Here is a 27,632-nt window from a genome sequence, read left to right as displayed (position 1 = left end):
GAGAGAGAGAGAGAGAGAGAGAGAGAGAGAGAGAGAGAGAGAGAGAGAGAGTGTGTGTGTGTGTGTGTGTCTGTGTGTGTTGAGTGCATGTATGTGCAAGTATTTCCCATGCCACAGCAAATTTCTCTGTGTGATGATCAATAAGTCTTATCTACTGCTGGAATTTGAGAAACCAACAGTGCGTTTCCATATTCCACCTTCTGAACAGAAAAGCAACCTTTTGTAAGTATTTTAAATGGGAAGAAAACCTCATGTATGGAGAAACAGGGGAGGAAAAGGCTAGAACAGCACCTGTACATGGATGGCTGGGGTCTATAAATAAATCATAAATGATTAAGGTAAGACGAAGGTTAAAAACTGGTGATCTACTATTACTAGCTAAATTTAGAGGGGGGAATTCAATAAAATACATACAAAATGGTGAAAACAGGCACTTCAACTTCCTCAGTCATGGTGCATGGCTTATATCCCAATACGGCTCACTCTGGTCATTTGAGTCATTGTCAGTAGAAAAACAAAATAATGGTTAAAGTATCCTAACCTAAGTACAAAATCAAAAGCGCGATTTCAACACAGGACATCCACATTCAAATACTAGCCCATTACCACCTCAACGGCAAAGTCCCATACTCTGTCAGACTAAAAGAAAAAAAACCAAACCAAATAATAATAATAAGACGTGACCTCATAAAGTCTTGGTTTTACAACCAAAAAAAAGGTCGAAAAGAAAAGAAAAAAATATTTTCAAAGAAGGATAGCAAAAACATATCTTGGCAAAATGTATAGGATAACTTCTGAGCATTTCTCTAATACAATTTTGATTGTAGCAACTTGTCAGCTGAGCATAACCACACTTCCTTTCAACATCTCAAACTTCAAATGTTAGATTTTTGCCTTGATGTAGATCCAATAGCTGGCTGAAAATACAATGTGCATCGTTGACACTGCCTCAAATGGCCACCTGTCCCAGTCAACCACCTATACAAATAACTACTTCTTACTTCCCTCCTTGCCTTTTTTTTCATTATAAAGACATCTACCTGTCTAAGACAACCGCTTTTCTCCTCAACGATGGGTGACTACATTGGACAATTTCAACTGTATTTTATATATATCATATATATAATATGAGCCTTTGCCAATAGGTGGGTTTTTTAAAATATACCTTACAAAATCCTTTCCTATTCCAATAAAAATGGTGCTACAGCTTGGAAATTAGAGTATATGTCGTGCTTGATATGATGTTCCAGCAATGGGAGCAGCACAGAGAAATAGCAGTGGGACCATCAGAAGAATCTTACAAATATCTTTAGTTCTGAAATCGATGCACACTTTTTGAATTTAAAACGTGATGCGTTGAGTTCGTACTTTTTCTGTTGTCACGTTCAACAATGAAATAATTGCTGAGAAACTCGCCCTTCTACGACAACTACATCATTTGTGGTGCTATATCAGGAATAGTGATATCTGTAGCTGTTTTTTCTTTGTGAGCCTTCTAGATTTTCATTTTCAAGCATAACTCGAGTAGTATTTCACAAGGCAACTTCGATTCCCCGTGACTTAGATTCTATCGGCCATTTCGGGGCCCTGGAAGGAGCATAATATCGTTCAATGTTTACTCTCTGCCCCGACTGATTCTGAGGCAGTGATCATGCGTAATTTTGCAATAAATGGAAATCCCGCGACACTTCGTGCTCTGTCATCATTTGTTAGGCTCAAAAGAACCAAAAAGAAAACGAAAATAACTCGGGTGGAGGAAAGTGCATTGATCCTGTCGATCCATTCCAAGCGTATTGTTGTGCGATGCAAGATGGCGAGAAGAATAACGATGGATGAAACGAATTCATTTAAGTTTTCTTCTGTCGTCATCAAATCTTAACATATCATGTTCGAAAAAAGCTGTTGTGTCCGAAAAATGTTTCCCACTATCTAATTAAATTGAAACCAAGTAATGATTAACATTGCACTGCCTTCCAATGGTCAAGTAGTGGTAAATCTGGATGTGACCACGCGTGCTAGGCTAGATGTCAACGAGAGGGGAAAATTTGATGTAAATTAATGATATGTTCTAAAATGAAGACAAACATTTATCCATGATGTGTCATCGTGGTTATGTTCGAAAGATATTTGGTATTTTGCATAGAATCATAGTAAAATGAGAATTAAGTGGCATTTTTTCACCATTAGCATGCCTTATGAGTCAAACCGAATCTCCTGAATTTTCGTATGCCAAAATTTTCAAAAAATGTATTAAAAAATGAAAATGGAAAGTTTTTCATTTCTTTCAGACATAACTATGATGACACAAATGCGAAGACAAAGACATTCAGAATTTCTTTTTTCTGTAATTTTATATGCTGTTCACGCTTATGTTTGAAAATGAAAGCAATCATAAAACTGTTAAATAATTTTATGTTCCGTAAATTACTTTTCAGGGTATTTTTCATTTTGTGTCATCACGGTTATGTCCGAAAGATATTTGATATTTTGCAGAGATTCATAGTAAAATGTGAATAAAGTGTTATTTTTTCATCATTAACATGCATTGAGAGTCAAACTGAATCGTCTGAATCGTTGTTTGCCCAAATTTTCCTAAAAGAAATTAAGATATGAAAACAGAAAGTTTTTCATTTCTTTCGGACATACCTGTGATGACACAAATGCAACCAATGGCATTCAGAATTTCTGTTTTCTGTGATCTTCACCATTTTATATGCTCTTCATGCTTATGTTTGAAAATTAAAGCAATAAGAAAACTGTTTAAATAATTTTGTATGTTCAAATTCTAAAAAATGTGTCATCGTAGTTATGTTCAAAAGAATTTGACTTGGTGTTATGTAACGCCAGTTACACAGCTTAGCATGCCATCTGTAGATCTGTAAACATATGTTTTTGTAGGAGGAGATATACATGAATAGAAAAATTCAAGTAAAAACGAAATAATAACAACTTTATCAGCAACCCTCGGTGCTACATTTGAGGTGCCCACCTAATACTACACCTTTTTGGCCCAACATGAAATGACACACACCTAAGCTTTTCTGAGTCAGATATCAATACTTCAGCATGGAATAAACTACGATCAAGAGGGGATGAGTGTCCAGCAGTGTCTTATTTGAAACGACAAAGAGCCATCAACGATTGCTGTGCTCTAGAAAAGTTAAGTCTTAATTTGGAAAAAGGACAAAGGAGGCTATCATGAGAAGACACATCACAAAAGAACAATACAGTGTGATATTCCTCATACAACTTGTGACGACTTGTGTTCACTACACGTCTTGTGTTCACTACACGACTTGTGTTCACTACACGACTTGTGTTCACTACACGTATAATATGAACAACCACAATCCTATCTCCCCCACCCGCCCTCGCTCCCCGATCCCTCCCTCCCAAGAAATTCAGGGACACTAGGTACAGCTGAAGTGGAAATTTTTGTTTGAGCTCTAAATTAAGTATACTGGGCTTCCCAATAACCAAAAACAGAAACACACTATCCCTATATGATTTCACTGTCAATTTTCTGGATTCTTCTGATCTAAAGGGTTCGACAGACCATAATTTGCGCAAATTCTGTACAGGGATTGTGAAAAAGATTGAATTGATATAGCCTTGATATTTTAACACAGTGATTCTGTATATATACAACCTGCAACGTACTAAACATTTACTTTCTTAAGTCTCATACTTTTCTTGTAAATGCCCTTTTAGTGTCATATACGATACTGTAACACAAATTTGATCACAAATCAGAGTGATCCTGTCAATCTTTTTTCCACTGGCAGAAAACTTATTACAATATCACAATAATCTTTTAGTATGTTGCAAACATATTATCTAGAAACAGTCATGCAAAGTGGGATTGAGCTGTGACATGCACTTTCAGAAATATCTCTGCACAGGTGATCCACCCCCCCTAAGAAAATCATAGTTTTGAGAAAACTGAAAAAAAAAAAGATTTCACACTGGTCTATTTCAACAAAATGTTCACAAATATGGCATATGTGAGCACTTTATAGATGTTTTAGACACTTGAAAATATTTACAATCGATAAAGCAAATGTTGCTCTACTAAAATAGTCCAAAATTGAAAAATTGGTTTTAGATACCAAAATCGACTTTTTCTGGCTGTCAGCTACTGCTGTGGTGCACCTTAACGTATAATTTACATTTCTGCTTGAACATAAAAATAAGAGATACGTACAGTTCAAAGACCAATCTATATTTGTTGTAGGCAGCAAGAGAAAATAACATGACGTTTTTTAAAGCATTCAAATAAAAAATTCAGCAACAGTAAAACAAATCTTATATAGATTCTACGAAAGAAAAATCAAAGAGAGAGACAACTTTACTCCCACAATTATCAATATCCAAGTCAACTATAAACAGGTATTTTGGGACATGACTGAGACAAAGAAATAACTTTAACATAACACTACAACGCACGCACTTTACTCCCAATGGAAAGCAAAAGAATACAGATAAACTGCAGCAGCAAGCACACAAAGAAAGCTGTAACTTACCTTTATGTTTATAAATCATTGATGAGTACAGAAGTACACATATTAGTGACAGTGAGTGTATGTGTTATATCAACTCTTTCCGTACCCAGACCTGCCAACTTTTCAACGATTGAACTTCAGTTAAAAAAACCACACTTTTCAAAGACAGAATTGTGGAAAATGTGAGCAGATATCATGTTTGTATGTCAAACATCCTCAAGCTTTGACTTGTTCCCAAATTGATGTGGCAAAACCTCTCCAAACAGTTGGAAATGTTGAAAGCTATTTGTATCATTCGGCTGATTATGGCCAAAAAGACATTGTTTGCCAACACAATGATATAGGAAAAGGAAGGACAAAGAAGCAGACTTCATACCAACAAAGAACCCCACCATTATCGTCAAAGTCAAAGTAGCATCACATCCGGGAAACTCACATTTCCATTTGCTGTGTTCATTCGAGGCTATGATTCAGTAAGAGTTTAAAGACACTTGCAACACAAAGAGTGGTTTTATTCATTTACAGCGGCCTATCTAAATTTAGCCAATGTAAGAAAAGTTATTCCTCTGGCTGAATTTATCCAATACATAAAGTCGCTATTGGAACGCAGGAGAAATGCAGTCTGAATTCAGGAATTCCCTGAAAAAATTAGGAAGGTAAGCAGGTCTTTGTATCTTGCACTACTGCACTAAGTTGGTAGGTTAGTTGTAGGGGTCATCTCTGTCTTGGAGGCCTTTGAGGTTGATATGCAATGTTCTTCCACTCACTAAGGTTGCCAGCCGCTCTGCTTAGTGCTGTTCACGACTTAACCATTTTAGTCCATAGTTGTCTCTACCTTCCTTTTTGTTTTAGTGAGCGTTTTACAGCGCTTGCAACACAATTACGTTCCACGACACTGTGGCATCAGGCACTCGTAAATTTTTGGCCATATGAAATCATTTATACCATCTTAAGACTTGTTTATTTGTCTCGCTTTAGTGAGAAAAATACCAGTCTAACTTGAATAGAAGTTGAGATATTTGTGATAGATGGAGGTTGGGGTCACCTGGTGTAAGAGGTAAAATTTGAGAGAAAATGGCCCACAAAATTCTGTGACTTCAAAAGCTCGACTGTCCTTGGAAATGGCAAATTTACTTTTTTTCTGGTGTCTTCCTTCAACATTAAAAATTTTTTTAATCCACACAGAAATGTATTTTTAAATGGACACAAAAAATGTAGAGCTGAACAAAAAAATGGATAAATATTGCCTGACACGTGGAAAAATGTAGATTTCTTGAGTTTCATTATTTTGAAGAGGGCCTGATTTCATGGTGCAACAACACACATACCTGCTGAAAATTAGAGGTGTTGTAAGAGAATTCCAAACACAGAAAAGAAGCAGGAGAGATAAGGAGGATAGATGTTTGATAGGAAAGAAGGGGGAAAAAAACACCAGAGCACCCACCTACCACCCACCTCCGCCTCCCAACTGCACCAAGTCACACTTGATAAACACATAGCGATAATATACTGGCACCAGGTAATGCAAAAGCTGAAGAACCCATATGCAGATATGTTTGAGGTACTTTGAACACAGAACACAAGCGTTATGCACGAGTGCGGCTCAATATTTTATCAGTATAATAATCAAATACTGTACAAAATCACTGCTGAACTCCCAACCTCTCTGGGCAACATTTTGAGTGAACAAAGAATTGTCAAAGAAAGAAATGTGTGTGTGTGTGTGTCTCTCTCTCTCTCTCACACACACAACTACACATCCGCATACAAACACAAACATTTATAAACACACACACCAACACATTCACATACAAATACACAAACATAAATACAAACACACATAAAAGCATACACACACAAGCATAAACACAGAAAGAAGAGGATAAAGGACAAATTCACACACATTCTCTGTACATCAGGCGTCTGAAACCCACAGCCCATTGGCAAATTGAGACCCACAGGGGGATATTTTGTGGCACCTACTTGTCATCAAAGTTTAGTGTTAGTTCAGCCTTTAAGTTTTTCTTTCACACCAAATGTGGATGAGCCAGATCTCTGGTAGAAAAGGGTAGGTAAGAGAAGCCTATGTTCAGAAGAACTGTCCAGGTTCTGAACAGCTACAAATAAAAATTGAAAAGACTAGATCAGTTGTACTTTTTAAAAAAATACTTGAAACAATATTAATTTTTTCATTTTGGAACAATATTAATTGTTTCATTTTGGAACACTGGATGCAGCCAAGGCTCCCCCTGCCACTACCTCCAAGGAACCCTGGGTAGTTTGAATTTGAGTCCCCCTGAGGTACAGAAACCAACAACAAGTAGGCCAAGAGCACCCACTGCACAAATTGTTTGTTTGCGTAAAGAGATGTGTTTCCACATCACAGTGTCATTTCATGAGGGGGTGGGGGGGAAGGAAAGCCAGCTAGCCAGACAGACAGAAACAACGGAAAGAAAAAAAGACGTAGGACTAACCAGCGTCACCCTCCAACCATCCACTGCACAAAGAACTAATGATCTGTGTGTCAAACTCACATAAAGAACACAGAAATGTTACAACATCCACCGATGTTGTTGTTGCTGTTGTTAATCTTTGAGCGTGTGCCATTCCACCTAACTAATGCCATGTTAAAACATGTGGATGTTTTCGACTTTTGTTCTTAGCTGCAGTTTTGAACATCCACAGCTGAACAGAGGAAATGGTCATACAGAACAAACAGCATAGAGGCAGAACAAAAATAACCTCGACATACACGCGCACACACACACACACACAAACACATACAGGCACACACACTCACACAATACAGACACACAATACAGCTGAACTTCCTCCCGAGATCATAGGGTCACACGTTGTACAGCGTTGACTCAGCTGGGGGAGCTCGCTGCCGGCCAATCTGGAAGGGCCATAACCACAGCAACGGGTGATCTGATGAAAACAACAGGTGTGTTACAAAGTTAATGCTTCTTCTTAAGCAAGGCCAAAATGTCCTCTCAAACAGAAATGAAACAGTCTACACAAAAATAAGAACCCTGAAAGCGTATGTGTGGTCAATCTGTTTGTATGGACGTGAGAGCTCGACTCTAAAAAGGACATGGAGAGAGTTTTTAAGTTTTTGTAAGGTTTTATGAGCGCCAAGGGGTGGATGTCAACAGAGTAGTCCAAATGGGGAATCAGGCTTACTTTGCTCACCTCTCTTGTCTCAACAGTACAAAGTCTGCTTCGTCTATCAAGACACCCCAGAAATAGCAGTTCACAAGAGAGTGACAAATATACAAAAGAAGTAGAGGGAAAATGACAACAGTAAGGATAAGGAAAGAAAAAGCAGTAGCAGTTCCCCCTACGTTGCTCCAGAACAGTATGAGCATGACACTGATAAATCAGCCCATTTATAATTCTACTGTGCATGAGAACGTGTTAGTATTCTCCCCTTTGGGAATGGCCTAAAGACACTTCAGTTAGTGGCACTGCCCTGAGGAGGCGGGGGAGGCGGGGGAGACATGTAGAGAAGACTCGAGGTTGTTGAAATGTAGCATTTAAGGAAAATACTCAGAATCTCATTGACAGAGAGGAAAAAAAACAACAGGGAAGCGATCAAAATGGCAGGCTGCGACAGATCTATAATCAGATCCATCAGAAAAAGACAACTGAGATTCTTTGGCCACATAAATAGATCAAAAGGACAAGAGAAACTGCTGCTGTGTTGAAAGACGGAGGGAAAGTAGAGCAGAGGAAGAAAAAGAACAACCTAAACATATGGCCTGGCGCTCATACGACCTTATGCAGTTGCGAGCGCCGTAAAGCCCTCTACTATAAAAAACCCACAAAAAAACAAAAAAAACCCATATGGCCTGAACAACTTTACAACGAATAAAACAAAGAGAAAAACCGAGCTGATCAAGAAGACAGAAAACAGGAAGGAGTAGGGTACCATGAGCGTCAATTTCTCTACAGATTTTTTACATATATCTTTTAGTTTTAGTAAGAGTTTTACGGCACTTGCAACACAATAAGGTTATATAAGTGCCGAAGAATAGATGTGTTACAAGAGAGTAGCATACACAAAAAAGAAGGAGGAGAGAGTGACGATAGATGATTGGTAGGAAAGAAGGAGCAAACTACACCAGAGCACCCGCCAACCACCCACACTTATATCTTTAAATTGGATTACGTCAGTCAGAACTGAGATAAAAACGTTACAGAACTCCACAAAAGTAATAAGACAGCTTTAAATTAAAATAACATAAAACTGCATCTCTAATCTTACCCGAAAGTACTTGCTATAATTAGCATTCACATTTAACATTACCTAGACAGACTATTTCATTTTGAAACATTTTTATCTTCCTTGAAAAAAATTCAGTTTAAACAGTCTTTTAAAAGATGTTCAAACACTAACATATTGACAACATTTTTCATCGTCTTAGTTAGGCTGGTACCATTTTCATCTTGGGAAAGAGAGCAGAGTTGTGAGTTGTGCGTCTTTAAAATAGTGTGTTTGGATGGGCATATGTGTGTGTGTGTGAGTGTGTATGCGTGCATTTGTGTTTGTGTGTGTGAGTGTGGATGGGTCTGCACGTGTGTGTGCGTTTGTGGACAAGCGCTCATATACCCATTAACTCACTGACTACAGTTCCCGTCACAGGTACGGGCAGGCGGCCAGTTCGCAGGTACGGATCCCGTACCCCCGACGGGGCGGACTTTGTGGTTTTGTTCCGTATCTTGAGCTCCCGTCACATTTACGGGAACGGACTCCAGTGCTAGTTTTGCCACTTGTTTCATTTCGTGCCGAGTTTGGCAGAAGTTGCGAGGTAACTTTTTAAGTAATTGAAGGTGAAGGACAGTCATCTCAACTGGGGTTGACCTGACCGGAACTCACACTATGTTTTTGCTTTACAGCTGATAGTAATTTTACAGTCGCGTCAAAGTAACGGTCTAAGAAGTTGCATGAGCAAGAATCACATAATTTTGCTGTTTTCGATTCTTCTATCCGTTTTACTAGTTCTAGGGACTCAGAATATGATGTGTCTGATAGTTATGTTGCGGAGCACAGCACTACCACATTTTAAACAACAATTCGAATAACAAAAGCGTAACTCTCACCGTAAAGTCCTTGATATTTTATTTCAGCAAGCGTAGTGCATAGTAGATTTCCTGCAAAGTGTGTAGACCTTGGCTCTGTCCCTTCCTATCTCTATCGTCCGACTGTCCCACCAAAGGCCGTGAGTGTCTGATTATATATACTTCCCGTGAACTACCACAGCGCGAGATCCCTGTGCTTCTCTGCACGGGAACCCAGTGCCCCGAGTAAATCTCGATACTTGTGGTGAAAAGTGGCCATGTGTCCACAACAAGTTAGGACCCTGGATATGTACCCGAAAACGACCAAAGTCGTAGTTTTAGGGCTAGATCTAGCACTAGTACTGGTGTTGTTGCTCTACTTTTGTCTCATGTAGTTAAGTGTACGGGTCTGAATCTACGCACAGCCAAGCTTTTATATTTTCACCAACCACTCACACATGCAAACAAATCAAAATAGAACACTTTGAACTTTTATTTTTGTTGTTGTGAATTTCTTTCTGTCTGTCACTTCTCTGGAATTAAAAAAAAAATCAAATTCTTGCCAAATTTGATAAAATCATAAAAATTAAAGTATTAGACTAAGACAACTTAAATTTTTTGTATGAGATTAAGCTTAAATGTACCTTTACTGTGTCCAAAAAAAAATAATAGGGTAATTCTGAGAGTTGTGGTGGTGTTTTGAAATACCTCCAAAAATGCCAGTATTCAGCGCTAGTGACTGGTGAAAGGGGCCAGTAGTCAGTGAGTTAAGATTAATTCAAGTGCTCCAGAGGCAAAGGGAGAAGATACAAAAGAAAAAAAAGTATAACTTGTTACTTGATGACCACGACAACATACATTTCAATTCAATTACTGTTCTCACCTCGGCCAAATACCTCCTGCAGCAAGTGGTAGCGTGACTTTTTGACTCGATGCGGTCCTTCCTTCTTCACATGCTCCACGGCAGTTTCGTCGTTTAAAATGGCCGACATCTGAAGTGAAAAATAGCCGAAATAATGCCACTGCTAAAGCTCTTAAATCTCTCCATCTCTTCCCAGTTGTTTTAAGAGGAAATGAACACTTTATCTTAGAAATGCGAAAACAGTCATATCAAAGTATTCATTGTATACTATTACAATTGCTCAAATGTCAGTACAGAAACTCCTGTTTGTTTGAGTAAAGAGAAGTATATCGACATATTAATGGTTTCTTAGTGCCGTGGAAAAGTAAGACAAAACAGACAGAAACAGCAGAGAGAAAGTAAAGAAGTAGGACCTACCAATAGCGCCCTCCAACTACCTGCATAGACACAGAATGATAGCATTATGGTAAAAAAAACCCATAGAAACGAACATAAATAATCTGTCATTTTATAGGCGCTAAAACACTGACATACTGACAAGATCTTTCGTTGTCTATGACCACCTGGTGAAGTGAGTAAAATTCTTGTAAAGTGTCTTTCCCAAGGACACAAAGTCGGGCCTAAGGCTTGAACCCCTAACCCGCAAACTCACGATTACAATTACAAGTCCGGTAGCCTAACCATTGGACTCCCGACGCCACATAAACAGAACATTTTCCTAGAGAAATAGAATAGGATGACAAGGTAAATCTGAAGCACACTTTGACAAAATACACAACGCACCCACTTTATTCCCAATGGAAAGCAAAAGAATATAGGTAAACTGCAGCAACAAGCCACAAAGAAAGCTGTAACATACACGTTTATGTTTATCAATTATTGATGTGTATACTGAAGTACACGTATTAGTGACAGAGCCTATGTGTTATATCAACTCTTTCTGTACCCAGACCTGCCAACCTTTCAGCGATTGAACCTTGAGTAAATAAAAAAACAAACGTTTGTCCTCTCCTCACCTGGTCACATCCGATGGCGATGACGAACAGGCCAAAAAGAATACTCTCTATCACCAGAACGACTGAGTGAACTCTGGGAGAGGGAAGAGGTAAGAATGAGAAAAAGTGATAACAACCATAATATGTCTTCCTTTACCCCACAAAACCAAAGCAATTTTTGGGCTATCAGTATGTGACATTTGCAGAAAATCAAGGGGACCTGATTTAAAAAAAATCAGGCCTTTTTGTCTTCAAAATATTATGACTTTGCCATTTACGGACCTACAATTATTATGTACGGACAAAGCCAGAATTTCAGTGACTAACTTTACAATTTAAAAAAATTTCAGTGCAGCTAGAATTTCATTTGTATCTCTTATATTCTTATATTATTGTAAAATTTGGAAGGGGTAAGCTACTGACCAAAATTCTAAATTGTGGCATGATTTCATAATATTGTTTAGTACATCCTACTTAAATAGAAAGTGTGATGCTGACTGAATGGAAACTAAGTCACAAACTTTAGAACATTTTGTTTAACTCACTGGAGACGTTTCACGCAGCATATGCGAGCACCAATATTTTCAAGAGAGGTGGTTCACGCACCCCCTATGAGTACAAGTTTCGCGTTTTCTCCTTGGTAAAGTATGTGCGCAAACGCAGCGGGAATCGTCTCTTACCATGCAGCCGACCTTCGTTTTGCTTCGTGCGAAGTTTCACTGGAATCGGCCTGTCCCCGTCGGATTATGCCGCAGCCGCGTTTTTTCACATAATTCAGCAACATTTGAACAATTTTGGATTCCCCGCGTTTTTTCATGATTTTTTGCAATTTTCACAAAACAATTTTACTGAACTCCTCACCATGTAACTAAAGGGAAGTAATAACTCTCTTTTAAGTGACAAGTTGGTTATTTCCCTAGTTAAAAGATCTTGGGTGTTTAGGGGGTTTAGGGTTTAGAGTTAGGGATTTTGTTCCTTGAGCCTGTTCAATTTTTCAATTCATCAAAAGTTGTTCTTTCGTCTGCTGATGTTTCATGTTTGACAGTGTTTTAAAAAAAAATATTTAAAAGAAACAACATATTTCTTTCCTCTATACAGCTGAAAGTTACAGAGATTATATTTTTTGGGGGCTTTCTGACTGATGTGTATTGTATTCTTTCCAAATACACAAAAAGTTACTGATACTGATATGTTCTGTTTTCAATTCTTCTGTACATAAAACATGAAAATTCTTGTTGAAAAAGTGCCAAACATGTCGTGAATGGCTTTACGGTAACTAGCATAATTTTGTATTTTCTTGCATATTTGGCCATCTAAATTTGCATAATTCTGTGGGGACAGAAACTTTTAGAGTTGTCGACCCAGAAGGAAAGTTAGTCACACTGGGGCCCTACCTTCATTTCTCTGACTGGTGTCTGTTCTCGCAACACTTTCTCAGTACGATGGCACCACGTTTAGATTTAGTAAGTTTTACGGAACTTGCAACACAATGAAGTCGAAGATTAGGAGTTACAAGAGAGTAACAAACACAAAAAAAGGAGGAGAGATCAGGACCATAGATGTTTGATAGGAAAGAAGGAGCAAACCATACCAGAGCACCCACTAACCACCCACTGGGCACCACGAAAAGCAAACATTTTTCAAGTGTTTGACGACTTTGACGGTTCAGAAAATTCGGATTATGATATTTTAGACCATGGGGATCCTGATTCAATGTAAATGAGCATCAAAACACTGATTCTTATAGCGAACGCTCTAGATCTAGACTAGGCTTTCAAATGCAAAATTCCGCTTTGTTTGGAGCCCTGTTTTTTTCACACTGAAGTGGATTATACAGCTAATACATAAGGATTACCATATCAATTACCTGCCTATTCACGAGTTTAGACTTTTTATTCATTTTGAAACACAAAACACAATTAAAGACACACTCGAGGTTGATTTTTTGTGCGTTTTGTTGGGTGAAACAAGACATTACATCAAAAATTTTTGGCGAGCAACAAATTTTAGCACATTTTCAAAAAGTCATTTATAAAAAACTATAAAAGATATTGCCTTTCTGCTTTTTTGCATCCTATTTGGCATGTTTAGATCTGTTATATGGGTAAAAATGGTGGTTGTATGTCTTTGGGAGCGGTGTTGTTTGAAATATTGAAATACTCCCAAAAATGCCAGTCTTCAGCATATGTAGACCCGAAAAAAACCCAGTCCCCAGTGAGTTAATCATTTGGAAGATTGCAGACATTTTCTTATTTTCCAGGTCAACCAGAGGATCAAGAAAAGATGAAACTGTCCTAATCTATTCTCTCCTTTGTCACCTATATGTGTGCAACATAAGATGAACATCCATCAAGATGGATTTAACAAATTTTAGAATCTCTATCTGTATAACGCTTACAGACATAAATTTCCTTAACTTTTCTTTTTGGCTGATGAGGCAACATATATACTGTGTAAGACATTTTATTGATCCCCACAAAGAGAAATTTTTTTCTGCTGCATGGTAAATACATATGCACACACACTCATGCCAACATACTTCTATCCTTGAACACGAAAAGTCTTTAGACGGACATAAAAATAGTGTTATCCTCGCACATATGACAAAGACTGAATAACTATTTTTTCATCAGACAAATTTTAAACATCATACGATCACATCAAAACTGGCTTGGGACCAGCACAGGACCCCTAAGCCAGCATATCGAACAGGTTTATCACCCCCTCCCCTGAATCCCACTGGTTTCCATAGCAACCTACAGTTTGATGTGCTTGACCTCCTTGTGAGCTTTGGGCTCCATCATCCAGGAGACAATGACCATAGTGATGGCAAATGCACTGGCCAGACCTGTTGGAAAGGAGAGAGAGAGAAAACAGTCACTCACTCAGCCCTGGTCCCCAAGATTATTAGGACCAAGATTTTACTTCTTTTTTTTTTACAAGACAACGATCTAATACGATCTAAAGTGCAATAACATTTTTGCATGAAGCTTTTGTTGAATTTTTGCTATCCAAAAATGAAGATTTCCAAAATACAGAAGTAGTTTAGATATAAGACTCCCTACTTTCAGTTTCACTATCTGCTTTAAGCCCAACATCTTCTTGACTTACTTTTTACATGTAGTGTAAAAACTACTAGATGTAAGTAGTCTAGGGATGTCTGATAACTTTGTAAGAATAATCATTATAACAATGAAGTATAGTATAGATACCTAGTAAAGATCTTCGTATTTTGTAGTTACAATGATTCATCTTAGGTATTGTTTTCTGTCACACTGACTGAGCTACAAATGTTTGCAAAAATGGAAAGGAAAGAAAAGGCTTTTTTTCTCTTCTGGAAAGCATTTCTTTCCTGGCTTGCAACATTTGAATGGCTATCTGATGATCTATGCAAGCAAAAAACAAAAAATACAGCTAAAAAGCACCCATAGAAAAACATGATAGAAAGTGTACAAACATCTTAGTAAAGTGTCATTTCTCAAAACGTCTTATCAGGAGGTGATTTAATATATAAGAAACAAATGAGAACAAAGACCCTGACAGCTTTTCTTACCCACATAGAACAGGAACTGTATGAAGAATTTCTGGTTGAACTCTCCTACACAGTTGTTGATCCTGAGGAAAGTTCCATGTTGATGTTGTTACTGATACGTCAACAGAAAAGTTCAACAGGAAACCAAATTAACTCCCCCCTCCCCCCCCTTCCCGATCTTGGCACAGAGGCACTTTTCTAGAGTGGAAACAATGCACAGTAGAATCCACTTCCACAAAACACTTTTCATCTGAAAATAGTGGTAAATGGAAACCAAATAAAATCCTCAAATTTTTTTCTTTTTATATGAGCAACCTCTCTGAACTGAAAATCAGGCTAATCCGAAGAAAATCGAGCGGTTCCCACAGATTTTGGTTTCAGCAGACTTCAAAGTACATGAAACAATGTGATTGGAATATAAAAAAAAACAAAGAAGCTTTGAAAAATTGCATGAAGACTGAATGTCTCTCCCTGTTTCAATACAGAAATTTTCAATATTATAAAGACACTACCCAAGATGTCCATCTGTCTAAAACAACAGCATTTCTCCTCGACAATGGATGGCCTACTAAAACAATTTTGACTGTACTGTCAGGATTTCTGAACATTAACTCATTTGAACCTGAGCTATTTTTCACTCAACAACCATTGTAGCCTGACACTTTTGGGGTATATTGAAGCGTTAACCACAAAAAGACGGTGAAAGCGATCATAATTTTTTAAAATGCAACAAGAGAAAGAAAGAATTGTTTTCAAAGAAAAAGAAAACTGCATCTAATTGGTCCACATAGTTTTTACTTTATCAATATTTTGAAATGGCAATGTCTGGGGGTTACGCATTCTTTTTTTTTTGGGATCTAATTTATGATAAAATCATCTATATCATAATGCATGGGTGACTGACTTGTTCCATCACATAACTTCACCAAATTTTAAACAAAACAAAGCAAATGAGTCAACAGTTGGCTCGCCGCTTCCAAAAGCTTGTAACCGAAAAACAACGGAGATATCTATAGATAAAGAGCATCCCGTAAATACACAGGATTAGGCCACTGGGCCAGCCGGGCTTCCCATAAAAACATGAATAGGCTCAAGTGAGTTAATAGACAGTAAAACGATGTGCTTAAAGCTGCTTCCAGCAGTCTACTAAAGTTCTTTTAAAAGTCATCTTCATAGAAGGATAACCTAAAAGCATAAAGCTACAGAGTATTTAAACTTCTCAAGATACTATTATTACTTCCTATACCACCATCTCTCTCCCCATAGAGTGTGTGAGAAACTGTGTACCCACCAGGGACAATGGTGGTCCATCCGCCGCACACAACGGCGACATATGCGACAATGGTGGGCCCTGGGTGGTCGGTAAGTCTCACACTTCATACAGACAGTCCAGCCGTCATTCTGAAACATGGAAATGTTTACTATCAAACTGTTCATAGAATAGTGACAAAGCTTTGGATGTCTCTAGAACCTGATCAGGAAGCTGCATAGTAGGGCTGGGCAAGTACCCGGGTATTTACTCGGGTAAAGAGCTCAAAACCGCCTACCCGGGTATTGGTGTCGGGTACCCGCATTTTCTGCTCCCCTTAGTTAAATCCTTGGCAAATGCACTTAAATTACGCCCCTTCGTTCGAACTTCAATAAGTACTGAGTACTTATCGATACTGAGCTCTCTTAGTCGATACAGTACGCGATCAATATAGGCCACTCGCAGATCTTTTACAGAGTGAGCTTCGCAAGTGCTTCACACAGCTCGAGGACATGTATTTTGTGGCAGCATCAACTATCCTCGACCTTCAGTGAAGTCGCAACGAAAAAAATAGAAACTCGTCTTCTTTCAGTGATTAGAGACAAACAAGGAGAGAGACCTGGTCAAACACCAGGCTCATCATCGGTTTCTGCAGCTGAAACAGAACATCCTGCAAAAAAAAAAAAAAGAAGTAATTGTGCAAGCCTTCGACGTTCAAGCAGAAGACTAGGTTAAAGTTTCAGCCTCAAACAAGTGCCATAGTCCAACTGAATCGGTACTTTGAGATGCCCCTGGCCAGAAGGGAAGAGAACAATCCATTGACCTGGTGGAGTTGATATGAAAAAGCCTTTCCGGAACTCAACCAGGAAGCCAAAAAAATTTTGGCTGTCCCAGCAACATCTGTGACGTCAGAACGGCTGTCTGTTCTCCAAGGCTGGTGAATTGATTTCATTAAAGAGTACCTACCTTGGCGAAAAACTTGTGGATAAACTTTTGTTTAAAAAAAAAAAATTGAAATGATTGGCCCCCTCTTTCCCAGTCCAGCACATGTAATATGTTTCGTCTGTCTTCCTTGCTTTTTGTTTATGTCATTAAGTCGTTGACTTCATTGAGAGTTCCGATAGATCCATTGTCTTGAATTCCCCATTTTTGTATAAGCTTACTTTGTTGTGTCCAATTTGTGTTAAATTTGAAAATAACATTGAAGTAATCACCCCCCCCCCCCTCCCGCCCTAAAAAATAAATAAAAAGTAAAAAAATAATTGAAATGCCCGGTACCCGACGGGTACTCTGGTATTTTTTTCATTACGCGGGTATTACCCGGGTATCAAATTACCCATTTAATCTGAGCCCTACTGCTTACTGAAACAATGGAAACAAAATAAGACATGATGTTATCTAATGATAGAAAACCTGTAATTCATTAAATATGACCCTTCAATCATCAGTAGCCACATATCTAAACATAACTTGTATATATATATATATAATATAAGAGAGAGAGAGAGAGAGAGAGAGAGAGAGAGAGAGAGAGAGAGAGAGAGAGAGAGAGAGAGAGGGAGGGAGAGAGGGAGAGAGAGAGAGAGAGAGAGAGAGAGAGAGAGAGAGAGAGAGAGAGACAAGGAGAGAGAGAGAGAGAGAGAGAGACAAGGAGTCACAATACCAAACCGACAGACATACATAGTGAGAAAAAAGAGTGATGAAAAAACAATTCCATCGAAGACGTCATGAAAGTGAGCTTATAAACCACCAACCGTTTTCCTCTTAGAATTTTCCGAGTGGATGTCAGAAAAGTCCATGCTGGTTTTTGGAATGGGCACAATACCGGGGTCAGAGAGCACCGCACGGAGATGAGACACAGTGAGAAGAAGCACAATGGTGTTGAAGGTAATCACGCAGAATGCTCCCCATAACCTATAAGATGAAGAGATTACCGGTATACAATATTTATTAAAAAGTTACCCCACCCACCCAAAAAAAATAAATAAAAAATAATGCAACGTTATATGACAATGGCGGCCTCCATTAAAAAAGCAATGGCCAATTCAAAGCAATTTTGTTTCTCCAAAGTCAGACACTACACTGAGGTAATTTTTCCAGTTTGGAACCTTTCATTCGAACTTGGTGGCTGTTGTTGTTATCGATCCAGGAACTTGGTGGTTAAGTGTAATAAGACAAGAAGTAGCAATGTCTCAGCTTTTTAAAAGATAGGTGGAGCTACTAACCAATAAACAACACAGAATAATAAAGATCAATATTCCACAAGCAAATTGCTTTTCACTTTTCAAAAATTGGTCAAAAAGCGAAAAAAGTCATGGCTGTGTACATGTTGGAAAATTGTCTATGAAGAAGAGGAAATGGAAACAACATGAATACTGGATAATTTTTACAGGATCTGTGGAATAAGCTGAAAATCGGCAATTCGGCATTTTTTTAGGCAACAAAATAGAAAATGAAAGAAAGTTGCAATCTCAATACAAGATAAAATTGTTTGCAAATAATACATTTAATGGGCACACGTTTTTATTAAGTGTGCCTGGAGAAAGGCACTGCAAGACGCATTTGCTCAAACTGAATTACAGACCAAATTTTTTTTTCTCAAAGTTGAGTACCATTAAAAGTTATTTTAAAGGCTTTGTGTGTACACTAAAAATGTTTGTTTTTTTAAAGATGTTTTTTGACACAAGCCATCTTACGTCTAAAGAAAATTGCGAGAGAACATTTGCTGCCAGAGCCTACATTGCAGAAAGTTTCTTCGACTCATTCCTTAAAATAAACCTCGCCACACTGCATCAAATTTTACGTCATCTAGTGACTTTTTTTCAAGCAGTAAATTATGCACATAAATTATTAAAACAGTTAAAAGTGAGGTTTTGTACATTTCTAACAGCACACTCTTGCACTTCATGAGCAAAACAAAGCTACAAAGTCACTCCTTGAAATTTCTAGCATTATCATTGACGATAATTTCTGCGACTTATAAAGATCAATTCCTTCACTTTGCATCATGTATCAAAATTAAGGTCAGCTTGTTCCCTTTCTCATGGTGAGTAGTGCACACAAATACATTGACACAGTAAAGTATGGGAGGCTCCACACATACAGGAATGTCAAACAGTAAATCTTCCCTACTCCAACCCGGTGCTTCAAAATCAGCAATTGAAATAACAAGTGGATACAGTGGAAACCTGACATAGCAGGGCTGGTGGGACCAGAGAAAATGTCCTGTTATATCAGATCCCTGTTAAATCAGAAATGTAAGGGAAGTAAGCATTTGTGGACTAATCCAGCTGTATTTATTCATTGGATGGGATACACCTTCAGAAAGCCCAGCGGAAACATCACAAGACAGTCACTGCAATGGAACCCGTAGGGAGCACGAGGCAGGGGTAGGCCACGAGAAACATGGAGGAGATGTGTGGAAAGGGACATGAGAGAGATAAAGCTCACTTGGAACGAGCTAGGAAGCATGGCCCAGGACAGAGATAAATGGAAGAAGCTTGTATGAAGCCTCTATACCCTGCCAGGGATGAAAGGCACTGATGATGCTTTTTAAAGTTTAATTTAAAGTTGTTCTTTGAGCCTCGTAACTGTGTTGTCAAGGTCAAAGGTTTGCGAGACAAACAACACATCTGGTCGGCGGCTGTTTTATTAATTTTGAGAAGAACTCGATCCAGATTTAAGGGGGGAAAAAAATCAGAAAATGTTTAAAAAAATTTTAAGTTGTTAATTTATGTTCTCTTGATTATTAACTAATGCACATAATAGTATACTTTTAGTTATATGGTGAGTCATAACATCAATTTATTAATTAATTAATGTTATTATAACAAGAGTCTGGGGGAACTTAAGTACTCCCTTCCAAACCATGAAAATGGACCTTAAAACTATAATCTTGCATTTGCAGTATATGATGTGTGTATGTACTAAAATAACATTACATAAATATAATATAATGGGTTAGATCTTAGCATTATGAAGAAGTAAAATAACATCACGCATAAATCTATGGAAATCTACCTCGATGTAGATTTCACTCTGAGTTTGCCAAAATCACCGTAAATGCACGGTGGATGCAGTTACCTAGAATTTGATCAGCTCTAAATTCACCAAAAAAAATGAAATTACGCCTAAATTATTTGTGAGGACAAACTAGAAACCTTCATTATGTCCTAGTCCATGAGAAGTAAGCTTTCCTTTATATGAGGTTGATTAAAAAAAACGTGTCTATAATCAGCAGCTATGCTTTGCGCAGCCATGAGGTCACAGCAAATTTAGCAGCAAGCATTCATTTTGATACGTTTAGAGCTGTTTCTCTATCTTGCTGGCAGTCTGGCCAAGTGAAAAATGGAAACGTCATCTTTATAATTTTTCTAAAATGAGATATAGTTCAACATGGAATTTCACAAAATGTGAGGCATTGTGGTGAAATCAGCCTCTCGTCAAAATAACGAAATTTAAGAAACAGGCATTTTCCCACCAGTTTCACAATTTTAATCAAATTTTTGGTTTTTAGTTCAACCCTTTTAATGTTCAAATAAAAACACATTTCCATATGTGAATTATTGAAAAACTTTGATTAAAAGCTCAAAATGTGTAATTTTTCAGTTTTTAAGGAGTCTTTGGCTATTAAAGTTATCAAACTTTGATGGCCATTTTCTCTTGTGTATTTTTTGCATCAAAAGCAAGATAAATGAACAAGTTTTAAGATGATACCAATAACTCCACTCCACATCACGCACAAAAATTGATGAGCGCCTGATTCCACCGCCTCATGACACAAATGTTTCTATTAAAATATACACTATATAACTTTATCCTGCAAATAAAGTGTAAGTGTGTATTCCGCATGGTGTCCAAAGGTGCACTTAAAAAACCCCCCATCTCTACAAAGTTACAAGTATCTATTTTGAAACTTCCTTGTTTTTTTTTCAAAATTCGCAAACATTTATATAATCCTCCAGTGTGAAGATCAATCTATCTTCTCACTGGCTACTAAATTTTGGGGCAATTGGGTTGCAATATTTCTGTATGTTTTGCAATCCCTACAAAAGACGATTGGAAACCTGCAGTGCTGATTGGCAGCAAGTTCCAGAATTTGGCACTCTTCCGGAGAAGTGGTCCCGGCCTAACTTCATAGACATCACAATCCCCCCCCCCCCCCCCCCCCGCCTAAATTCACTAAATAACGGAGTTTTTAGTGCCAAAATTGTTCTCAACACACTAAAAAAATCCGTTACAATTCAGAATAGTGCCGAAAATAGATCTACATCCAGTCTCAAACGTTTGGCAGGCAACTCAGTTCAGTTTTTTTTTTACTCGACTTCCGTTTTTGTTTCCAATTGTGTAGGCCTAGGCCTAAATTTTTATAGATTCTAGATCCCTATATCTAAAGTAAATATGTCTGTATGGAGTTAGGCCTGGACCACTTCTACCGAAGAGTGCCCAGAATTTCTACCCACCAATTCTTTCTCTTTGATAAAAACTCGACAACTTTTTCCCTGGAAACCATTGTTTTCTGCTTATATATATAATATGTTAGACAGAAGAAGATCTTATGTTTTTCAGTAGAAAATTCACATGACACTTTGACAGCTTTATTTTTAGGAAGTGCCTATTCGCAACGCCGCGTTGCCATTAGCGCCAGTGCTAAATAAAACGACGCGTTGCGATTAGCGCCAGTGCTAAATAAAACTCTGTGTGTTAGCCTAGGCTGAAGCTTAACATCTACCTTTCGTTGTTGGAAGTTCTGATGGCCGAAGTGACATTGCGACTTCGTTTGAAGCCAAACCATTATTTTATGAGCCTGGGTTTGATCCCGGTCCTGGAAGTTATTTTGTTGTTGTTGTTGTTGTCCTCTTTTTGACAGACCAACAAATTTTTCCCATAATTATAACTTATTGTTTTGTTAGTTTTTTTAATGTAGTGGTGGAGCATGCACATTCTAGTTTTGTCCCCAAGAGGAGCACTGTACAAAGTAGATCTAGATCCAGGCCTTAGTATAGTATAGCCTATACTTTTCCTTTTACTAATTTAGGCTTGGTTAAAGTTCAAAAGTGGCTTTCCTCGGTTTGTGAGTCTAATTATTATTATTTAAAAAATAATTTTAGGCTCAGGAAAAGAAAAAAAACCCTTCCGGGACGGGATTCGATGCCGCGCTTGGAAGCACTGAACATTAGACTTATTTATAGACCATCTAGTGAACGTAGACCAGCATGTTACGTTCTCTAGGCTTAACTTAAAGATAATATTTTTGGTAGATCTAGAATCTACAGTATGACGACACTGCAGAGAGGAAATAGTGCTTTTACCAAGTTGCACCGTCTTGTTAAATTGTATCCAAGCGTCTTTTGACTTACTAACTCAATCTCAAATCAAATGATTATGAATGAGAGATGAACAAGACTACGTCTAGTTTACTTTTTGTGCAAACAATCTCAGAAACAATTATTGTTAATCTAGATCTAATCTAGATATCTCAGAAATAAGAACATCATAATGTCCAGTCAAATCCTAGAGGTTTGTCAAGAAACTGAGGTTCAAAGCTTCCACAATTCAGGCAGAACTACAATATTATCATCATGTAGAAACGATGGCTACTAGATCTAGAGATCTAGATCTAGATTCTAGTACTGGCATTTCAAATAGCACGGGAGCTATACACGCAGCGTTGCAAATAGAATCGAGCGCGGTGATCTTATACTTTAGCAGGTTAAATTCTTTAATTGATTTTATCAAGAATCTAGAGAGATCTAAGCTATCGTAGGCTAGAGGTCTATCTATCTATCTGTTTAGATTTCTATCTAGATCTAGATCTATCTATCCCGCCACACACACACACACACACGCACACAAACAAGCGCGTGAGCGAGCGGACCTCTAGCCTAAGATAGCTTCTAAGATAAAATCAATTGAATTTAACGTGCTAAAGTATAAGATCACCTCTAGCGCCTGCTTTATAGATCTATAATTAATTAAATTTTTAGGACTTTCAAAAGGCCACCTCTATTCTCACCCTGGGTGAGAATAATAGCGCAGGCGAGTCTTTTGGCTATTCTCACCCGGTGGGCGTTCACCGTTATAGCCTAGGCCAACCAGTGAAGCGTTCACCCTGAACCACAGAATTCTACACTGTGATAACAGAATTATAGAATTCTGTGCTGTGAACAAACGTTCTAGATCTATTACTACTGTAGTGTCAGCCTAAAACTAAAAGCGTGCAATTTTGTCTGTGGGCAGTGGAGAGAGAGAAAGAGAGAGAGAGAGGAGTAACACGAGAACTTCCGGGCAAAACAAAATGGCGACCCGCGAAGTTCGGCTCGATTCGGAAAGTTAAATAGCCGTAGCATCTTTGTAGACAACCAAATTAATCTAGTTTTGTTTTTTAACATCATTTTTTAACTTTGTCTTGGTCAATTTGATCATCCACACCGATAGACAGTATTCAGAAAGAGACAGAGAGAGAGAGAGAGAGAGAGGGGGGAGGAGTAGATCTTGCGAGAACTTCCGGGCAAAACAAAATGGCGACCTGCGTAGTTCGGCTCGATTCAAAAAATGAAATAGCCATAGCATCTTTGAAGACGATCAAATTAGCTTACTTTTGTGCTATACCGTAATTTTTTCTTGGCTTTTATCAATTTGATCATCCACAACGATAGACAGTATTCCAAAATGAAGAAAAACAGGTCTTGTTTCACACCGGGTGAGAATAGCCTACGCTGGCAAGTCTCACCCGGGGTGAGAGGTAGATCGTATTTTTATCGCAGTGGCTATTTTTACGGCAAGCCGTAAAAGTGAGTCCCAGGCTATTTTTACAGCGATCCTCGAAAAGCGACCCTACTCCGCCTCTCATGTATGCGACATGCCTCAATGTATTAGATCTAGGCCTATAGGGGCTGTTCAAAATATTAACTTACACCTCAGAGGGGAAAGGGTGTCTTTGGCTTCTGTAAGAAAAGTGGAAGATTGGGTGGGGAGGTTAACCAAATATGACATTTCTGTGAGATGAACGTTTAGCTCATGACTGGGAAGAAAAGGTAAAAGAAAAAGTGGATAAATGCCAGTAACAAAACCCAGGTCTGCATGATCACTGCAGATCCCCGTTTTTTTTGTTGCTTTTTGTGGTTGTTTTTTTTTAGGGGAGGGGGGGGGTACAAATAATTTTGAAATTATTTTCAATGTTTCTTTATAACTTTGCAACTGTTTTGTTGTTGATCTTTTAATGTCTTGATGTCTTTTATTTGTAAGGCACGTACCTATTGCATTGACAACAGTCTCAATGTCTTCCACATATATATATATGCGTTTCTTTTTAGTCCATATGGTTTGATTAAATTGTATTAACTGAAATGATATTTTTTTTTACAAGTTAGTTAAAAAAAGCCACATATAGTACAGGTATCTTTAAAATAATAATGGAAATTGAAGATCGGAAAAAGTACTAATATTAAATTGGTGTAGGTGGGGGTTGGAGGCAAATGTGAGAAAAGTGGTATTGGGTTTTGTGTTTTAAAAAAGTCCCCAAAAGTGTAAGATTATATTTGAACAGCCCCATAAGTTTTCCATTTCCTCCTCTTCACCGTCATTCTATTCTCTTCTTCATCTTCCTTCTCCTTTCCTCCACCACCACCTCTTCCTTCTTCTCCCCACCATCATCATTCACCCTCTCTTTATCATCACCACCACCATCACCTCCTCGTCACTATCATTACCATCATCACTGCCACTGCCAGCATCATCATCTCATTCACTGACATCACTACATATACCACACCCACAAAGAAGAGCGGCCATTTTGAAGTTAACACTTTTCGCCTTGGGAATGCCTTTAAAATGTTCCTCCTTCCTTATAATTTGCACTGAGCAGATTTTTGATAGAGGTGTAAAAAAAAATTTTTTTGCGTTCACAATGATTAATTTATTAATTATTGTGATGCAATTTCAGGGTACAGGAACACATATATTTTTTTACATTCAAATTTCAAAATTTTGCTCAGTACGATTGACCATAGTATCTGTATCTACCATTGCACCAATTTTCATGCAATTTTGTTAGAGTAGAGAGTAAGAAGCCTTCGTTTAAAAAAAATTATTGTTTGTTTTGCAAGTTGGTGCTGTTTCCATTCCATGGCAACTTTCATATTTTCCGACTTATCAAAATTTCCTTTGTTCATTATTTCTTATGCCTGTATAATTTTTTTTCCTAAATATGAATAGGAAAAAGAATCACCCTTGGGGTGAGCTGTTCCCCGTAAAAAAGGACAGTAATAATATGAGCACATCAGAAAACAAAACACAAAAACTTAAAAAATGCGATCTATTTTATTATTTCAAAGAATCCCACAACAACAAGGTCCTAGTAAAGAACATAAAAACATTGAATTGTTTAAGTCCAGAATAAAGACTATAATTATGATAATACCAATAATAGAGGTCATTTAATTATAGTGCCTTACTCTCAGTTTTAACCAGCTCAAAGTATGTTACATTAGTTTAGTCATTTAGTAAAATGTAGTATAAAATAACAAATAATGTAGTAGCCTACAAGACCTACAAGCCAAGACGGAATTTATAAGACTGAAAAACGTGTTCTACGTCATCAGTTTGTGACCGCCGTAAAAAGAACATTTCAGTTAATACAATTTAATCAAACCATATGAACTAGAAAGAACGCATATATGTGGAAGACATTGAGACTGTTGTCAATGCAATAGGTACGTGCCTTACAAATAAAAGACATCAAGACATTAAAAGATCAACATAACAGTTGCAAAGTTACAAAGAAACATTAAGAAATTAGATACCCACCTACAGAATTTTCATCATAATTTCAAAATTATTTGTAACCCCCCCCCCTCCCCTAAAAAACCCCAAAAAAACAAAAAACAAAAACAACAACGGGGATCTGCAGTGATCATACAGATCTGGGTCTTGTTACTGGCATTTATCCACTTTTTCTTTTACCTTTTCTTCCCAGTCATGAGCAAAACGTTCATCTCACCTCCCCACCCAATCTTTCACTTTTCTTACGTACAGAAGCCAAAGACACCTTTTCCCCTCTGAGGTCTAAGTTTATATTTTGAACGGCCCCTATAGGATAGGCCTAGATCTAATACATTGAGGCATGTCGCGTACATGAGATGCGGAGTAGGGTCGCTTTTCGAGGATCGCCGTAAAAATAGCCTGGGACTCACTGGGAGGCTATCTTTACGGCTCGCCGTAAAATAGCCACTGCGTATTTTTATTCTCACCCCAGGTGAGAATAGCCACTTCCCCCTCCCAGCAAACAATTGTATTGATTTTAAAATACAACTAGAATCTAGATCTAGATCTACTACCACTTCACTAGATCTAGCAGTCCATACTAGATCTAGATTAGATCTACTATCTACACAGTAAATTACTTTTATTATTTAAGTATAGAGTGCAGTCAGTTCAGTTAGTCAGTTCAGAGGTAAGGCCCAGGCAGAACTAAAACAACCAGAACAGTCTACACAGATACCATTTTCAATCAAAACCTACGTTTCTGTTAGAGATGGGATCACCAAATGTCTCACAATAACATAATCAGCATAAAACACGGCTAAGTACGTGATGAAAATACAAATAATTCCACAGGGATCAAGCCGAAAAACGGCCATTTTGGAGGTTTTTGACAACAAACAAATACCGGATGAACTGTTTTTGTACTTTTAGTGAAAACGAGCCGGCTTTCATCAGAGCTTCTGGGTAATCATTCGACTCTTTGGGTTGTCTCAGGAATGATTCATACAGAGAAAATTAAATCATAATATTATTATTGTGGGAGCAAAAGATAGGCTACATGACGGATTGAATGATTCATTTTCTATTATTCACAAGACGTTATTCACAGTGGCCAAGCTGCATCTCCTCAGCCTTAAAAAAAACCCCGAATCATTTCATTTTATTTCCCCCGTAGTAGGGGCTATATTATATGTAGCCTACATGTAATGATCTATCAAGATCTCCAACTACAATTAATCTAAGCGCAGGGACAATAGACAAAGAAACTAAATGACACGTATACCTTGTTATTGTTAAAATGTAATTATCCCTATTCCTTTTTTTCTTCTTTGATGGCCAAAAAAGGGCATTGTATATGACTCAGGGTAAACAAATTAACCAACCATGTGTATGGCTATAATATAGCTACCGCGTCGGCCTTATATACCCGGCTTTCTTGTTCTAGCTCTAGTTTAATTTAAGTTAACTCTGAATGAATAGTCGCAATTCCGACAGGCCTTCAGCTAGGCTTTCTAAGATCTTAATAAAACCTTGGCCTTTATGCAATTTTATTCAAAGGTTCAGTGCACATCTCGCTTCTTATTTGTATGAGAAATAAAATTAAATGATGATGATGATGATAATGATGATAATGATGATGATGATGATGATGATTATAATAATA

General features: G+C 37.8%; 1 protein-coding gene across 1 annotated transcript; it reads right to left on the bottom strand.

The window, feature by feature from the left end:
- Window positions 1–6,091: 6,091 nt before the first annotated feature.
- LOC101862342 (palmitoyltransferase ZDHHC7) lies at window positions 6,092–26,861 on the bottom strand. The gene is made up of 8 exons (XM_013081744.2): window positions 26,726–26,861; window positions 17,959–18,118; window positions 16,247–16,356; window positions 14,977–15,038; window positions 14,184–14,271; window positions 11,445–11,517; window positions 10,450–10,558; window positions 6,092–7,433 (listed from the first exon to the last, which is right to left on the bottom strand). The coding sequence occupies exons 1-8, from the start codon at window positions 26,842–26,844 to the stop codon at window positions 7,351–7,353; spliced, it is 804 nt and encodes a 267-aa protein (XP_012937198.2). The 5' UTR covers window positions 26,845–26,861; the 3' UTR covers window positions 6,092–7,350.
- Window positions 26,862–27,632: the final 771 nt, after the last annotated feature.

This window comes from Aplysia californica, unplaced genomic scaffold (assembly GCF_000002075.1).
Source record: "Aplysia californica isolate F4 #8 unplaced genomic scaffold, AplCal3.0 scaffold00144, whole genome shotgun sequence".
Lineage (NCBI taxonomy): Eukaryota > Metazoa > Mollusca > Gastropoda > Aplysiida > Aplysiidae > Aplysia > Aplysia californica.
The sequence above is the reverse complement of the archived record's forward strand: the minus strand, read 5'-3'. Positions and strand labels throughout refer to the sequence as shown.

Coding starts and splice junctions, on each gene's coding strand:
- LOC101862342 (XM_013081744.2), bottom strand. CDS start 26,844: ATGGCCGTTTTTCGGCTTGATCCCTGTGGAATTATTTGTATTTTCATC. Junction 18,119..26,725: donor ATCCCATCTCTAACAGAAAC/GTAGGTTTTGAT, acceptor TTCATCTTATAG/GTTATGGGGAGCATTCTGCG. Junction 11,518..14,183: donor GAGGTCAAGCACATCAAACT/GTAGGTTGCTAT, acceptor TCCCTCTCCCAG/AGTTCACTCAGTCGTTCTGG.